The sequence below is a fragment of the Exophiala xenobiotica genome (assembly GCF_000835505.1).
Source record: "Exophiala xenobiotica strain CBS 118157 unplaced genomic scaffold supercont1.2, whole genome shotgun sequence".
Classification (NCBI taxonomy): Eukaryota; Fungi; Ascomycota; class Eurotiomycetes; order Chaetothyriales; family Herpotrichiellaceae; genus Exophiala; species Exophiala xenobiotica.
Genome location: NW_013562493.1, coordinates 3,726,801 through 3,744,288, shown reverse-complemented (window position 1 = coordinate 3,744,288; position 17,488 = coordinate 3,726,801). Strand labels below are relative to the sequence as shown.

Below are 17,488 nucleotides of genomic sequence, written 5' to 3'. Positions count from 1 at the left end.
GCTGTAGACTAGCACAATGGATGATGTGCCAGTAGCGTCTCAAAGCAGCGTTCATTGACTGACGCATGGACTTGAATTCTGACACAAGTTGCGCGTTGGCTTGTGAACGATTTTTCAGCATGCTTGACAAGAGCAAGCTTGCAACGTGACCCGAGCTCGCCTCCAGTAAAGCGGTGAGGAGCGTGTTCCAAAACCCACCAAGATTTCAGATACTAATCAGCAATTCCTCCAATGGGAAATACTCTGTCTTCTACTGCTTTTACAACTAGCCTGTTGGATCCGAGGTTAGATCTTTAAGACCCAGGCAAGATGGCAGTACTGCCAAATTCAGGAATGGAGACTGGATTGGAAAGCACAAGAAGCATGGAGAGGAAATTGTTGGCAAAGAATACGGTCATACAAGCGAGTTTGACTACCAAAGGTAATGCTTCTTGTCCATGCCCACGAAAGGAACACCATCCCCATTGAAGTACTAGGAACGACTGAACAACAGACATAACTGGAGCAGAATTCCTTCTTTTCGTAACCCTAATGGAAAGGCCTTCCCGTTTATTAGACCTTGTACGTAACGAATACCAACCACGAGATGACCGTCTCCCACTCGCCTCAGCACAAATGGCACAGGAAACCCGCGGAAAACAGCATCGACGTATTCAGTCTGGCTTGCCCCTGCTACGAGACCAAGCGAACCAGAGCCTATACGAGCGACGCGCGATCCATAAGCGACGTGACCATGGCAACCCAATACTTGACACAATTTTCGGGCATAAGATATTGCTCAACTTCGATTTGGGTGCGGTCTTCGGTACAGATAGGATGGTCTGCATAAAGAATGCTATTTACCCCGGTATAGAACGGGCGAATTTCGCTACCTCACGTGTAGCAGTCGACAAGAGCGCACCCTGTTAAGTTAACTGCCAAGAGTTGTGGCGCCAGCCCTCGGGCCCTCAAAGGTCCACCAAGGGCCCCATAGGTCCTCTGAGGGAGAGAACCCCTGCCATTGCTCCCGAAAGGTCCGACATCCAGCGGGATTTCCAAGGCGAGGCATCGAGCTCCACTAAATTTCTGGATCCCCCCTCATTCTATTAGAACATGCTCAAGACGCGCAGAAACTACTGGCTTGCCTCAGTAGCTTGCGTTTCACGAATGATTAGGCAAACTTGCTTGTCGCCCTCCAAGACAACCCTGCAGCTCTACCGGCAACCATACTCGCATACTACCAGACATGCAGAAAGCAACAGCTTCTAATGGCTCCTCAGGAATTACGGACCATTCTGAGCACCCAGAACCTCAACCTTCCCCACGGGAAATTCTGGCCGAACAAGACGACCAATTCCCGGCCTCCTTCCTTGATCCATCGACTGTGGACAACGGAGATGCCATGGAGAATGTGCAATACGGGACGGGACCAGAACAGATGGGCACGAGCTCCAGAAGAAAAGTCTCCTCCCTATTTTCAACTGAGAAAAGGATGTTATCAGATGAATCCGAATTCGGTTCGAGATTGAAGTGTTTGGGCAGCAAAATCGCAGAAGTTCCGCTACCCGATGTCACTGATCCAGCTTTCGATGTTCGCACATGGGCCACTGCGGTCCTAGACGCAGCAGGCATGGACAAAGTACAATCCAGACAGGCATCTTTTGTGTTCAAGGGTCTTGATGTGAGCGGGTCTGCACCTGGTGCAAGTGTTCAGCCAACCGTTGCTTCAATGTTTATGGCACCCCTCGCCCTAGCCAGACATTTCAGTGGAGGTAAGGCTCCGAGAAGAAAGATACTAAATTGCTTCGATGGGGTCGTCAACTCCGGCGAACTGCTCTTGGTCTTGGGGCGTCCTGGTAGTGGCTGTTCGACTTTTCTAAAAACAATCACGGGCCAACTGGGCGGCATTGAGGTCGGCTCTGGATCCACGATCAACTACTGCGGTTTGCTAGCCACCTCTGTCTGCCGACTGCGGACTAACAAGATTTAGGGATCCCGCAGTCACATATGATCAAACACTTCAAGGGCGAAATTGTATACAATGCGGATGTGGACAAGCATTTTCCCCACCTGACAGTTGGAGAGACACTCAAGTTTGCGGCTGCTATGCGCGCTCGCTCTGACAGATTGCTGGGGTCCTCGCGTAGAGAGAACATTGAATGTCTCACAGCGGTGGTGATGGCGGTCTGCGGACTCACCCACACCAAGAATACGAAAGTGGGCAACGATTTTGTACGAGGAGTCTCTGGCGGGGAAAGAAAGGTAAATGGCTCCGCTAAGTACTTCATCAGCTTTGCGAGCTAATGACTTCTCCAAGCGTGTAAGCATTGCAGAAATGATGTTAGCCTGGTCTCCCATTGGCGCCTGGGACAACAGTACCCGCGGTCTTGACTCTGCCACTGCGCTCACGTTCGTCAACAACCTGAGACTAGGAGCTGACATTCTCGGTACGACGCATGCAGTTGCTATATATCAGGCATCACAAGCAATTTTCGACGTTTTCGACAAAGTCTTAGTCCTCTACGAAGGGCGAGAAATTTTCTTTGGACCAACTAAGATCGCACATGCATACTTTACGGAGATGGGCTGGCTCTGTCCAGCACGTCAGACCACGGGCGACTTTTGCACGTCAGTGACCAATCACCAAGAGCGCAAAGCGCGTCCTGGCTTTGAAGGAAAGGTCCCTCGGACCCCAGAAGAGTTCGAGGCCTACTGGCGCACCTCTCAACCTTACAGGACGCTCCATGCCGAGATCGAGAAATATCAGAATGATTGGTCGAGCGCAGACTACGCCGAGAGGTTTAGATCGGCACACGAAGCTTCGCAGTCTTCCAATATCAGCGGAAAGTCGTCCTACATGGTCAGCCTTCCCATGCAAGTCAAGATATGCACAAAACGAGCTTACCAGCGTCTTTGGAACGACAAGGCTTCTACTCTGACCGTGGTGTTAGGTCAAATTATCATGGCCCTGGTTGTTGGCTCGGTGTTCTTTGGGCTTGCCGCAAATACAAACAGCTTCTTCGCGCGTGGCTCAACATTGTTCTTTGCGACGTTGCTTAATGCTCTGATCGCCGTGACGGAAATCAACAACCTGTATCAACAAAGACCGATCGTTCAGAAGCATGTCATGTTCGCGTGAGTGGACCCAGTACTGCAATTCACGGCAGAAATTCAGCATTATGGACTGTGCTACACCTGATTGGCTTGGCGCACATGCTCATCAGATATACAGATTTTACCATCCAGCGGCCGAAGCTTTGGCAGGCGTCATATCTGACGCTCCAGTAAAGATGGTCATCGCGACCTTCTTCAACGTGATCCTCTACTTCCTTGCAGGTCTGAGTCCTACGGCTTCGCAATTCTTCGTCTTCTTCCTGTTCACGGTATTGGTCCGCTTCACCATGTCAGCAATGTTCCGCACAGTGGCAGCAGCCACAAAGACTGTCTCGCAGGCTCTCGCCATAGCAGGTGTGTTGGTTTTGATGATCGTCATTTATACGGGATATACTATACCTAAGTCCTACATGCACCCATGGTTCAAATGGTTAATGTGGCTCAACCCCTTGGCCTATGCTTTCGAGGCCCTCATGGTCAATGAATTCCATGGACAGAACTTCGCTTGCGGAAAGTAAGGCTTCCATCCTGCAGGCTGACGTGCCAGACATTGACAAGTTTCAGCTTTGTCCCGTCATACCCGAACCTACCCGGCAAAACATTCGTCTGCGCCGTCAATGGCGCGGTCTCGGGCCAGCTCACAGTCTCAGGAGATGCTTACGTAGAGGCAAGCTTCCAGTATAGTTACTCCCATATCTGGCGGAATCTCGGTATTGTGATTGCGTTCTATACCTTCTTCCTTGCGGCTTATCTCATTACCTCGGAATTGAGCTCCGGAATATCAAGTACGGCTGAAGTCCTGCTCTTCCGGCGTCGAGACACCAATTTCAAGGCTGGAAAACTAGAAAGGCCATCAAGACAAGAGACCGAGTTCCAAAACGAAATGACAGCTACTGCCACAGAGGGTGTTCAAGTCAGGAGCGTCCTTACTTGGCGGGATGTGACTTATGACATTCGTATCAAGAATGAGCCGCGTCGACTGCTCGACGGTGTATCTGGATGGGCAAGACCTGGCACCCTTACAGCACTCATGGGTGTCTCTGGTGCTGGGAAGACTACACTCTTGGATGTTCTTGCTCAGCGCACCTCGGTTGGTGTTATTTCTGGAGATATGTTTGTGAACGGAAAGCCCTTCGACTCGAGTTACCAACGCAGACTTGGTATGCTGTGTGGGAGGCGATTCTTTACGTGAAGCTTCTGATCGTATTATAGGCTATGTACAGCAGCAAGATGTTCACCTCGAAACATCTACTGTTCGAGAAGCGCTGCGATTTAGTGCGGTCCTTCGCCAACCCGCATCCAAGCCAATCGCGGAGAAGCATAGAGATGTCGAGGAGATTATAAAGGTATGTCGTCAAGACTTCTATAAATGAAGTACTCTGAACAACATCTACAGATGCTCGACATGGAAGAATTTGCTGAGGCCATCGTTGGTGTACCAGGAGAGGGGCTCAACGTGGAGCAAAGGAAACTCCTTACCATAGGAGTTGAACTTGCCGCTAAACCATGTTTGATTTTCCTCGACGAACCCACGAGTGGTCTTGACTCACAAAGCTCGTGGGCAATCATAAAATTCCTCCGAAAACTCGCAAACAGTGGCCAGGCAGTGCTGTCAACGATCCACCAACCGAGTTCCGTACTCTTCCAGGAATTCGACAATCTACTGTTCCTTGCCAAAGGTGGAAGACCAGTGTACTTCGGAGCTATAGGCCCGAACTCCGAGATCATGCTCCATTACTTCTCGAGTCACGGTGCTAGGCCCTGTGCGGCGCAAGAAAACCCTGCAGAGTACATCCTTGAAACGGTGACTCTTGGGGCGAGTGGGCAGACCAGTCTCGATTGGCCTGGAATTTGGAGATCGAGTGACGAGACCAAAGAGATGACCAAGGAACTGGATCGAATTCACCACAATACGAGTCTTGGTGAGGCGAAAGATGACACGAGCAACACAGGCGAGTTCGCCATGCCTTTCTTCATTCAAGTCCGCCGCTGCACCATCAGGATCTTTCAACAGTACTGGCGGACCCCCTCTTATATTTGGGGCAAGGCGGTCCTCGGGCTCGCCTCAGCATTGTATGTTCGCGGACGATACATGAATTGAAGTATTCGACTAACAGCAACCAGATTTATCGGCTTCTCATTCTTTCATTCTAATGATTCATTGCAGGGCATGCAAAACGTAGTTTTCAGTCTGTTCATGCTAACCTCAATTCTGAGTTCCATGGTCCAGCAGGTGCGTCCACTATCACTTTGGGTATTTGGATATATCTAACAAATGCTAGATCATGCCACGATTCGTAATGCAAAGATCACTTTATGAGGCTAGTATATTCTTTCGCGACGTCTAAGGAAGGCTGGCACTAACTACGTGATTAGGTCCGAGAACGCCCTTCGAAGATTTACTCGTGGGTTGCCTTTATGATCGCCAACGTTCTGGTGGAGCTGTTCTACCAAGTTCTTGTTGGAGTCCTAGTTTACCTCTGTTACTACTACGCGACATTCGGGTACGTATACGAATGCGAATCTCGTTGTAACGGGTTACGTCAACTGACGGTTCGCAGAATTCAATCCTCTGAACGCCAAGGCCTCATCTTACTTTTCTGCGTCGAGATCTTCATCTTCGCTAGCACCTTTGCGCAAATGGTCATAGTTGCACTCCCTGACGCACAGACAGCGGGGGCTCTTGCCACCCTACTCTTCTCATTGACCATGATTTTTAACGGGTAGGGTAGACTGTTCTGGCGATAACAGCGACATGAGGCTAATAGTACATCAGTGTCTTCCAGCCGCCACAAGCCTTACCGGGCTTCTGGATCTTTATGTATCGTCTGAGTCCTCTGACTTATATCATTGGGGGCCTTGCTGCTACAGGTCTTAGTGGACGACCCGTTGTGTGTTCCACAACCGAATTGAAGGTCTTCCAACCGCCCAATGGGCAAACTTGCGGCCAGTATCTGAGAACATACCTTATGGAAGCACCCGGCCAGCTCACCAATCCTAATGCCATGGCCAACTGCTCGTACTGTCAGCTCAAGAATGCTGATCAGTTTTTGGCAGAGTCCGAGATCGCATGGAATGACAGATGGCGCAATTTTGGCATTGTCTGGGCCTACATCTGCTTCAACATCGCAGCTGCAATGATGCTCTACTACGTATTTCGCATATCAAAGTGGAAGCCAGCGACTTTGGAGCAACGTAAGCAGCGCTGGGGGCGTATTGGCAGCTGGATGGGAAGGACCGGGCTTTGGATCCAACTCTTGATATTGGGATTAATCGGTCAGGCTTTTTCGCGCTAAGACAAGACTGAAAATACCGTGTACCGCGTCGAATGAGACGACAAGGACACTTGATGAGTTTATCATGCTGAGTACGTACCGAACGGAATTCAATGTTTTCGAAAGTGATTACAGGCAGATGAAAATTGTCAGTGGTATTTAGTATCTCACCGTCGAAAGTAATGAAAGTCTGCGTACAATCAGAGGATAGGAAGTAGCCGTGCACTGGCTGAATGTATACTACAGATAACACCATTTCAACCTCAGCATTCTACAAATTTTGGACCTTACGGGCTATCACTCCTCAAGTCGTGAATGTTCCCTTTCCCGCTACAGGCCATCACCGTCATCACTGTACCAGCCCGAGCTCCATGTCGCCTATTTTTGACTAGAGTCAGAGACATATGTTACGAGACGCTCGATGTTCATCTTGCGTCTACTGATTCTTTGACGGTTCACAGCCTACCACGAGCAACCTCACAAGCATTCGCTGCGCAGTTTCTGGTCGCTGGCACGGCTGTGTGCACCCATCCAGAACAGCCGCTCTTGATCGGCCCACCATTCCGTCGCTAGTTGAGACCAGCAAGGGTAGATATTGCCGACGTCGCTGCATCGTCCGAGCTACCCTTACTAGCTTAGCCGATGCGTAGATGGACAACACCGGAAAGTGTAGCTCACTGCTGGGGCCAGCACGCGGCGCCATGTGCCCCGGAAAGCGGCCGGAACGGAAGGCGGCCGGAACTGGTACGAGGCTGGGCTACCCCTGAAGCGAAAGTGACCATCTAAGGTCCTGCCTTATCCATTGCTTCGTGAACTGGCGTAAATAAAACCCTCAAGAAGTACTGAATAGGCATCGGTCGGACGAGGCAGTCTAGTAGGCCGTTATCCAGTAATTACTTCTTTGACGGTCAGCTACTAGCTAGAGAGGCTTAGTAAGCGACAGTAATGAGTATAAGGTACCAAGTACCTTTATGGTAGGCTAGTAAGGCGATAATAATAGTCACCCAAATTGAAATTTAAGTCATGCTATAGATATAGTTAGAAAAAGAGCTAAAGATAAATTTCGGGCTTTTAAAAGGCTATCGCAGCATCGTGACTAGCTGCAATATTTTCTAAGTTAAACCTAAGTCGAAAGAACTATCCGATTCTGGATGGTTCTTATAGTTGATACAAACATACGACAGAAATAATGTAATTGTCCACAAAACGTAAGTCGCTGTTCCCCATTCACGATACCTGTTGAAGAATACCATAGACAATGTCCCAACCGGGCTGTGAATCGGGATGCGGCCATATTTGTTACCGACAGATGTTGCAGGAATAACAATCTGGTTGGGACACTTCGACTCAGCGGCTCCCTTGCCTGCTCCCAGTTCCAGTTCCAAGCATCTGCACGGAATTTAGATGACAAGGCTATACGCAGCTGAATGCTGGTCACCCGACCTCGATAGCGTCAGTGCTGTGTGAAGCAACTCATATTCGTATTCGTCCATAAGGCTGTCCACAGCTGGCTTGTCGCCTCATGCTTGAGAGGATTGCATTAGACCGAAGACTCGGTCTCGGATCGAAAGTGCGGTGTTCGCGGCGAGGTATTTCTATTGATATGCCAGACGAGATAATTATCCGCAACGATTACTATACGATCAATCAATTGCACTACATGAACTGAAAAAAGGAAGACTCACCAACGAAGAAGGTCAAAACTACCGTGGGTATCAGCCAAGAAGAAAGGATGTAGTTTCTGAAAGCCACGGTGTTGGTGTGTATGACTGGAAGGAGGCAAAGGCCAATCCCAGCAGAAAATCGAGTGACAACGGAGGCCATCTCGGCCCAAGCGATGTGCCTCTTACCACACCAGTATAGTACGCCTAGCGTGATCAGGACACAGCCAGCGCCGATGAAGAAGAAGTAGAAGACGGTAACGAACAGGTCGATAGCCTCCGGTGGTTGGATTGGTCTGAGGGCTTCATATGGCAGAGCCGATGTCTCGTTTTGGGTGTCTGGAATAGCCATGCAAGTAGATATGTCCAGATTCAAGGCTTTTGGAAGTCGGTTCGCATGCAGGTATCGCTCTACTAGCGTCCACCAAAGAATGAATTTGGAACTGCCTTCCACGGTGAGTAGAATAGCGACGTGAAGTGGATAATGGAGGAGAGTCCAAATCTGTACTCCGATGGTTCCGAATCTATCTGGGTCAATCTGATCAAAGTAGAGCACCCACAGAAAGAACTATTAATAGGGTCAACACCTTAGATTTCTCGAAGACCATTCAAGTACAGATCACTTACCACGAGGAAGCCACCAGCGACAATAGTACCAAGATCACTGCTCGTGATGTCTCCAGATTTAGTCAATATCTTCGCCACAGACTTGGTTAGACCAATGATCCCTTCTCCCATGATGATCAAAGTTAGGAGACCGATGCGTTCAACGAGGTGCGTGTGCTTAAAACTTAGAACACGCCAGATACTGGATACGATGACAACAACTATCGCTTCGATGAAGCAGACAATATACCTGTGACTGGTAAGTGATGACGCTATGTGAGAGAGAGGAGAATCCGACGTACCACCCGATGTACGCGTGGTTTGAACCTTGATCAGTAAACGCGAAGAAAAGGCCTAAAAAGACCATGGCCGAGGTGAACAGCATTGCCATAATTAAAGCCAGTGGCACAATCGTCTTCGGATACTCTTTAACGTACCAAAGCACCATAGCATACTGCATCACTAGAAAGAAACGTGATGCCATAAGAATGAGACTTAGGCTTCGAAAGCATACAGGTACATAGCCTTCCTTGCCAGTATCAAATAATGGACCGGCAACAGCAAAGCCAATCATTACGCCGAACGACAAGGCGTAAAATATCCGGGAGCAGATGGAGTCGGTTGAGAAACGAACATCGTATAACGAGGTTTGAAGCCATGTGAACCAAAGCAGTGTGAAAAAGCCGATATAGGACCCCAGAGCTGCTGTTCATCAGCGTGTATCTTCAAGGACTTGCAAAGACTTACCCTGAGCGTTTTCGATGTCGTGATTCGCAGTGAATGTCGCGAGGTTGGCGACAAAGAACAGGTCAGAGAATAGTTCGATACTGTTAGCTTCATGGTGTTCCCTAAATAGAGGGGTAGCTGGCACGAGATTGTATGGTTCGTTGCGTTCAGATGAATCTGGTGATGACCTTCCCACAACCTCATTGAGAGGCGATTTGATCCATGGCATGGGCCTGCTGCTGGGCGTGTAATCGGTCGCAATAGATTGATGTAGAGTCTGAGAACGCTCCATTTTGGAAAGTAGCACCCGCCTGCCGGACACGGAGACGCAGACGTGGTACGACGTTGGACGGAATGGAGTTGCTTTAGGGAGAGGTTACAGACGGCGTAATGCTACTTTTATCCTGTTTAAATGGCTTGGCGCCGCTGGTTAACTCGCCCTGGCTAGGATCTAGGGAAAGAAGGAGTACGCCGGTCAGCAAAGGATGGGTTTGGTCGACCCTGGATATCTCTATCAGAATCGTAGTATGATTCCTGATCTTGAGTTGGCAGCCGCAGAAAAGAAGAGTTTTGAGTGTTTTGCGACTTTCATGCCGCGGTTGTCAATGATTCGGACCGCGAGATATTCGATCTTTCGTCGTGTTGGTGGGCTCATTTGTGCCGCATTTGTTGCCGACATACTGGGCTAATACTTATTCCATTTGAATCGAGCCAACGCCAGCTCAACCGGACGTATCGTATATGTCAAGGTCATTGTCGGCATCAGCACGGCTTTTTCGTGGGTCCTATGTACCACACGCTTCAAGTAGAAACTCCAGATATGATGCTTCATTTTCTATCCTGAATCATATCGAAGTGCACCTCAGACAATTTTAAGGGAAGTGATGGAATCCGCCGCCTCCCCACGCTTGGACTTCGAAGGCCAAGCTTCCGCCTTCGTCCTTCATGGGCATATGCACTTCAAAACCATGAAGCCGATATGTACACGTACATCTTTCGATGTAACAGGGTATCTCTTCCACTCTGCGTCTGGGTTGCTATCGTGGTTAGACTCCTGAGGCGCGTGTAGTGAGCAGGTCTGGACAAGAATTAGGTCGTTGGTCTCCCTCGTCATCATCTTCAGTATCGGAGTTGACTTCAATGATCGTGATATTGATAGTTGGATCGAGCTCTTCCTCCTCCGATTCGTCTTCAGAGGAGGAAGCACTTTCAGGGACCCAGGCGTGCTCAGCTTCCCCAGCCATGATTTTCGTGTGTTGATACCTATCTTCTTCCTCTTCCTGTAGTTCGTCGAAAATGTTATGGAAGCATTCCTTGGGCTCCTGCTTGGCGTTCTCGAGCTCGAAAATCAGCGAGTCAAGCATATTAGCGTGTCCTACGACGAGTCTGAGATCGTGGTCAGGTCGGGCAGCCTCCCTTGCGAGCTTCGCGCCTGCACTGTAGGCGAGGGAGTATATTTGAGCAACACTCATCTTCTGCTTGCTTTGAGGAGATTGGGGGAATTTTGAATGCCGCAGTGCCTTAGTATCCGCTGCAGAAATCGGTGCCTCAACTGAAGGCGTTGTAGTTTCCCTTTCCTCGCTAATTGTGGTTATTGCTGTGTTCCAGAGACCATTACGGACACTTGCAGTTTCGATGTGGTATAGTGGCTTCTCTGACCACCTCCGCAAAGGCAATCGCCCTGAATCGGGAGTCAGAAGTACCATTTCTAGAGTCGAGACGGCGATCTATGTCAATGAGGGTTCTTTGGTGCGACGCCGCTATCCTTGGATATTGGGGTTGTAATTTCCAGTCAGTTCAGTTTCCTGACTCCTGGTAATGAGCTGGTTGCTTGGCTCTTTGGGTTCAGTGTGTCCTCAAAGCCCACTTCGCAGGCGACCATGAATGGTCGTTTCATGATTTTCCTGCACTAGTGTACCAAGTGCAGCTGATGGCAGAGTGCATGATGGTATGAGTACATAGGCTGCATGAGTGGAAACAAACGGGCACTCTCCAATCTGGAGTATACAGAAAAACTATACAAGTGCAATTCATTAGGAGCTGAGGAACACTGCCAAGGCATTGATGCAATACGAGGACACGAGCTGAGTATCACGCAAAAGGGTGGTTCTAGACCTTCGACGCCAACCTCAATCCAATATTTTACGGACGCATTACCACGGGCCGCCCGCACAATGAAATCTCGTGGAACCAGCCTGAGATCGCCCCGCACTTCTTTGAGGCAGCTTCTACTGTATGTGTGCGCATGCGGCTAATGCTAGCTACTGTTCTGAGTGAGCTGCTCATAGTTTCGTCCACGCATAGCGCCGTCGCCACAGGAATTATAGCTAGGGTAAACGTAGTTGCATAGCGAGTGGACCATCATAGCGAGTGGACCATCATAGCGAGTGGACCATCATAGCGAGTGGACCATCATAGCGAGTGGACCATCATAGCGAGTGGACCACCATAGCGAGTGGACCTAACCCAGTTCCTTAATCGGACCACTATAATCTTTTCCATCTAGTGGGTAGGGGATTAAGGATGGAATAATTTCAACGAAATGGCACTTCTTCACCCCGCGGCAGTGTCGCACTAATTGGTCGTAGCCAAGGTCTAAAGCTTCTAGCCGCTTGGCGCAGACAGCAGGACGTAGGTCGCAAACGTTCAATTGCTCGCGTACTCACCTTCCTTGCAGGAGAGGCGAGCTACGCCTTACATTAGTGAATAAGGTGCTTGTCATGCGTAGAAGTAAACTCGTACTGTATTCCGTAACAGTAAGTCTCCTTCATCAGCAGACATGAGCGACGGCACGCAGAAGCATTCCTGGGTTTTGCATTACCACGGTGGCAGTCTGGTCCAGGCTCAACCTGGACATCTCTCTACCCTGTAAAAACGTCCGGGGAGAAACGATATCACGCGACTGAACGCCCATGATCCAGCTCCGGCCGCCTTCCGGAATGGCTCCCAATGGATGTGGCGTTATTGTCATGGCTTACAGCTCGCGAGCATTCTCTTGTAAGCATTCCCTGCTCGTCGAGTAGAGTCTCAATCCAGGTTGACAGGACTCTTGTAGGTGGGAGTCCGCCTATGGACGTAACCAGCTGATGGCTTGTCCCCTGTGCACAAAGCCTTGGTTGCCTGCCCAATGTCAAAGGGATAACCTGGACAAGGACGCGGGCTCGATGTCGGAACCAGACGGGCATATTTAAACGTCCCGGAACAGGTCCGGTGGATTCGACGCGTTAAATTCATCCTTGTCGTGTGGGTGCTTGATTACCATATCGGATAGTGGCATTCACCACTGACGGTGGAGCGAACGAAAGACGAAGACAATGAGATCGCTTGTGGCTCCAAATGCTCGAAACCATGCGTTCTACGTCGGAAGCACCGATCTCACAGACCACCAGGTTCTCCACAAACAAAGAAGATGGTGTACAGTGCTAGGGACACTTGCAGTGATTTCGGCTTGTTGCTTTTTCCTTCTCTCACCAGATGCTCTCCTTCTCCCTTCGATTATGGCCTAGAAGACCACGTCCCTACCTCCTGAGGCACATTAGCGTTAGAATAGCGTTCCCCGCGCCAGACATAAGAGCTAGATATTAATGCTATCATCATCAAATCCAAATCTGAACGGCACACACTCCGAAGATGAATGAAACAGCCAGAAAATTTGCTGCCCCGTACGATTTTATTCCTCCACTCGTCGTTGCGTTTGATCCTCCGCTGCTCGTCGCGTTCTGTGGCGTCTCGACCAATTGGGGATCGTAGAGCCCGGGGAAAGTATCGTTGATGGTGCCATTCCAACAATACGTAGAAAAGCAATGCTGGCAAGTCGCCGGAATTGCGACACCTGTTCTCTCAAGGCTTCTGCTAAGAATTGCACAGCCGACACACGTTTGCCACTCCTCGTCGACTGTCCCGTTCGCCATTGTTGCAACATTGTACCCGTTTTGGACAATCCCGTCACGCTCCGTGTCGTTATATTCAAGGTCAAAAGTAGAGACGTTCGAAAAATAAGAATAGGGCGAGTTAGGGAGGTACACGATGAGCGGACCAACGCCTGTCATGTTTTTCGAGTCGCAGCCGAAGAATGTGGGTTTTGAATTGAGCCCCAAATTGACGAATGTGCTTTGATCTGGGATCGAAGGGAAGGCCGCGGTGCCATTGTCCGTCGAAATTAGACTTCGTCGATAAGTTGCAACTATGCTTGTGCCGTTTGGCCAACGGGTCTCGACGTCTGCTGAGCTGTCAATAGCGAATATTACGTCGACCTCTCTGCTAGACTGAAGAAGCGGATGGAAGGGTATATTTTGGAGATCTTCACCTCCATCAACTAAAACCAACGTAGTCGATTCCGCGCTAGGGTTTGTTTCGACGTTATATTGGTGGAACGGGTTGGGGGAATACAGCGAAATGTCGTTATTGTCCTCGCCAATTTCCTCAAGTATTTGGGTAATTGCTTCCGTTAGTATAGAAGATTGGTTCGACCCATTGAGTACTAGGAAGCCCTGGTTGAATAGGGATGAAGAAGTTCCCATGACAAATCCAGCATTGTCGAATCCGCGGACGCATAAGGTATTCTGTTGTAGCTTGCCAGCGGAGAAGTTCGACCCGAGATACATTAAGGGAACGAACCCGTAGCTCCTAGGATCGAATGTACCGAGTTCCCAAGGGTTAAATTCATATATCGGTGTGTTTGAGGCTGTGCGAGGTATGTGAGCATTCTAGACTGTATTTCCACTCGTGTAACTACTTACCAATCGCTAATTGGTCTGGTGTTCGTTCGACCGCTATAACGAGTGGCAAAGGCATCTGGCCCTCTATAAACTCAGGTTGAAGGGCTATAGATGACCACGTATAGCTTAGACCTCCATCCGTGGTGTTGATAAACTGATATGATAATGATCGGCCCCTATTAAAAGTAAATTTCCACAGTATTAGAGGATGTAGACCGGTCCTGACCAGTAGTCGGTGATGGAAGTATTAAACCCAGCATCTTCCTTATCGGTAATATCGTTCACCAGTGTCCTCCAGTAATTTGAAATTGTAGCCGGTCCTTCCAAGACAGAGTAGTCCAAGTCCCATAGTGTTCCCGTGTTGTCACTTAGCAAAGCTGGGACGGTGGTGAAGTTATTCATATACAGGGAACCCAAAAGCCAGGAGCCACCACTTAACCCAGAAATGTATGTAGTAGCTTGCAAGAGCCCGCCGAGATGACCCACTCCAGTGGAATTTGCTGTCCGGGAGTCGTAGGCAGCGACCGCACCAGCGCCGTTCATCATTGCCCTGTAACCACCGCCCGATACTGCGATGCCTATGTTTGGCAAAGCAGATACATTTTTGGCTTGATTGTTGAGGAAACCTGGGGCGTCGAAGTCCTTGACATTGATCCTACTGAACAGATCAATCATAGCTGCTTGTGTCTGATTTCGTCGTTTGGCGAGCCATGATGTTTCATCTGGGGAGAGCGTGCTCCCACTTCGTATGACAGGCTCTGGAGAGGGACATGCGCTTCCTTCTGGTGCATATCCGTTTGGCGCATTCGGTAATGCCCTTCGAGCGACTGCATTGCTGACTTCTATCGATACTGATTCTGCAAAGCCATATGAGCGGGATCCTAAAATTAATGTAAGTGATGGCCATCGGAAGCCCTGTTCAGAGCAGGACACTTCACCTTGACACAAAATTACTATGGCAGCAATCCAAGTGATCGTTCTGAGTATGGGGTATTTCATGATCAGGCGAAGTCAAAATTTTGTGACGAGGCAGCTATTCTCACAAGAAAGTGCTATTGCTTCAAGTTTCCTCGGACATGAGGGGGAAGAAGTTGAAAGAATTTCTCACTTCTCCAACATACCTGCTTAGAAAGTATCATCACTGGAAGGTCGAGCCAAGGGCTTCCTTTCACATTTTCGGCATACTCATAACTCATTGGAGGTCACGAGCTGAAGCTGAAGTGAAGAGCACGAATACGGATACAAAGCCATCCTTTTCCCGGATGAACTCTCCCAGGGTCTGCAGGACTTCGACAGTCTTTTCGTATCGAGACAGGGAAGCCATGCTGGTTCTCAAGACAGAGGAGGATGCGATGAATGTAGAACAAGGTAACCTAAGTGTCGGAGTAAGAGCGGAACCGCAACCGTAAGTTGAGGGTGTGTAGAAAGAATCTGTCAATTTCCGAGCCATGAATTGGCATCGCTTTCTTCAAGGTCTAGGCTGTTGTCATAGCTCATCATTGAGAAAGCCCATTGCTTTGCAGCTAATTCGTATTTCACTTTCGGAGTTCGGACGGAACGGCAGCATAAGCCTGGCTCAGCAATTTTCTAGGACCACCCGTCAGAATAAGACGCGTTGGTTAGTTCTTCCTTTTGCCAGGGTGTTCTGATCCTGAGCTCCTCTGAATGCAACAACAGTTCGCGTGACTTCGTGCGAAGGTCGAAGCAGTCGCCTGTGTTCATTTCAGTTGCCAAAGCTTTAATGCATTGCCTGAGCGCTAGCTTGCTACTAGCACGTGGCGCGGAATTTGCCTCGCGAGGCTCAGCTCGTGGAGCCCATTGCCTCCGAAAACGAAGCTTGTGCAGGCTGCGAGAGGCTCTTGGTTGGGTAGCCTATGGGACAATCATTCAGTCGGTATGGTTTACTCCTGCGGCCATGAATCGGGTCCGATCATTAGCTGTTGTACAGTGGCCCAACTAACGTTACTGAATGCTCGCACCTCACCCCGGACTGGGATATGGTGATGCCGCCCTGTGCTTCCCCGTGCCTCATCAACAGCCAGCGTGTCTTGCTTAAACGTCTCATAATTTGCTCCCATTGTCCTGATAGAGCAAAAGACATTCCTTACACAGGTTGTGTGCCTACATCATTCAGCTCCTGTGACTCGGAAAAGTTCGAGTCCATTGCGCATGCGAAGTCGACCTTCTCAGATGGTACAACCGTCCCCTCATTTCACCTCAGATCCTCCGCTTCGCCCAGAAGACGGACAACCTCAGTTACATCGTCAAGTACGAAAGCAGCACGAAGAGCACCCGGGAAGCAGTGTACTCCCGCAATGATGGCCTCGTGCGCGGTGAGTGGGATTGTGAATTTGGGTGGTCGATACGCGACCAAGGCACCAGAGACTTGCTGGGCCTCTGTTGGGACATCCCAGCGGCGCTGCAGGAAGAAAGGAAACATCATTCGCTCGCTCACTAACTCACTCGTTCACTCACTCGTTCACTCACTCTGTAGCTATAATGCGTCAACGTTCCCTTTGTTCTTGACCTCGTCCTCCTAGCCCCTCTCTAAATCGCTCATCTTATTGATTGACGAATTCATCTGAGTCCGGAAAGACGTCTATGCCTTCTATACTTTCCCCAAGTTCCCTGCCCTCGACTACAGGCTTCTCAGCATCGAGGTACACCAGGACTACCCGCGCCCATTCCGTCTGACTCACGTTTCTCCAGGCGTGATTTGTTGCCCTGTGTACGCATATGTCCCCTCTCCTCATTATCATTGTTTCTGTCGAATCTAACTCGAGCTCTACTTCACCTTCGAGCACAATACTGTAGTCAAGGCTTACAGTCCGGTGCATTGGCGAGGAGACACCGGGCCCTATGTCCATGACTCGTAGTACAGTGCCACCGGAAACTGTAACCTTCGGTGGCGATGCGAACGCGTTTGTATAATCGTCGAGGTCCGCGTCATCTCCGATTGTAACTGGGAAAGACTTAGTCGTATAGGCAAGGAAGAATGACGCCTCAGGGACGTGGCGCCAGAGAGCCTTCGATGGAATAGTCTTGTCAAAGCGGGATATCCCCGACGCCGAGTGCGTCGTGATATAGCGGTGTATTGAGGGGAGCGAATTTTTAGCAGCCATGTGGTCAAGACCTATCGTCGCTCCTCAGCGATGTTCTATAGCGGCGTATTTAGTTCATGAAAGCGTATGAGACAAAAGATACCTACCATCCAAATCCCAATACTGAGAGTTCCGAAGTAGAATCCAATAACAGAACGATCCGCTGTCCGCTGAGATCAGGGTTCATGCTACAGAGGGAATCGCAAGGCGTGGTTAAGAAGATCTCCATTATCTTTATTAAATCGTTTTTAAGGATGCTTTAAGGGCCCCCAAAGTCAGACCTTCAAGCGAGGGACGCCGTAGCTAGT

The 17,488-nt window shown here is 49.5% G+C and overlaps 4 protein-coding genes across 4 annotated transcripts; 1 reads left to right on the top strand and 3 right to left on the bottom strand.

The window, feature by feature from the left end:
• Positions 1-1,225: 1,225 nt before the first annotated feature.
• Positions 1,226-6,389, top strand: PV05_03590 (uncharacterized protein; the record flags this gene model as incomplete). The annotated part of the gene is made up of 12 exons (XM_013464245.1): positions 1,226-1,922; positions 1,970-2,241; positions 2,297-3,114; positions 3,212-3,607; positions 3,658-4,253; positions 4,306-4,439; positions 4,490-5,166; positions 5,218-5,326; positions 5,376-5,390; positions 5,470-5,597; positions 5,655-5,816; positions 5,870-6,389. The coding sequence occupies 12 exons, from the start codon at positions 1,226-1,228 to the stop codon at positions 6,387-6,389; spliced, it is 4,524 nt and encodes a 1,507-aa protein (XP_013319699.1).
• A 1,519-nt stretch (positions 6,390-7,908) lies between these two features.
• On the bottom strand, positions 7,909-9,653 carry PV05_03589 (uncharacterized protein; the record flags this gene model as incomplete). The annotated part of the gene is made up of 6 exons (XM_013464244.1): positions 7,909-8,003; positions 8,054-8,071; positions 8,219-8,597; positions 8,657-8,885; positions 8,938-9,337; positions 9,383-9,653. The coding sequence occupies 6 exons, from the start codon at positions 9,651-9,653 to the stop codon at positions 7,909-7,911; spliced, it is 1,392 nt and encodes a 463-aa protein (XP_013319698.1).
• A 754-nt stretch (positions 9,654-10,407) lies between these two features.
• Positions 10,408-10,833, bottom strand: PV05_03588 (uncharacterized protein; the record flags this gene model as incomplete). The annotated part of the gene is made up of 1 exon (XM_013464243.1): positions 10,408-10,833. The coding sequence occupies one exon, from the start codon at positions 10,831-10,833 to the stop codon at positions 10,408-10,410; it is 426 nt and encodes a 141-aa protein (XP_013319697.1).
• Positions 10,834-12,957: 2,124 nt separating this feature from the next.
• Positions 12,958-17,201, bottom strand: PV05_03587 (uncharacterized protein; the record flags this gene model as incomplete). The annotated part of the gene is made up of 4 exons (XM_013464242.1): positions 12,958-14,045; positions 14,101-14,255; positions 14,306-14,960; positions 16,874-17,201. 4 exons carry the CDS (start codon positions 17,199-17,201, stop codon positions 12,958-12,960), a joined length of 2,226 nt encoding a protein of 741 aa, XP_013319696.1.
• Between the last annotated feature and the right edge of the window lie 287 nt (positions 17,202-17,488).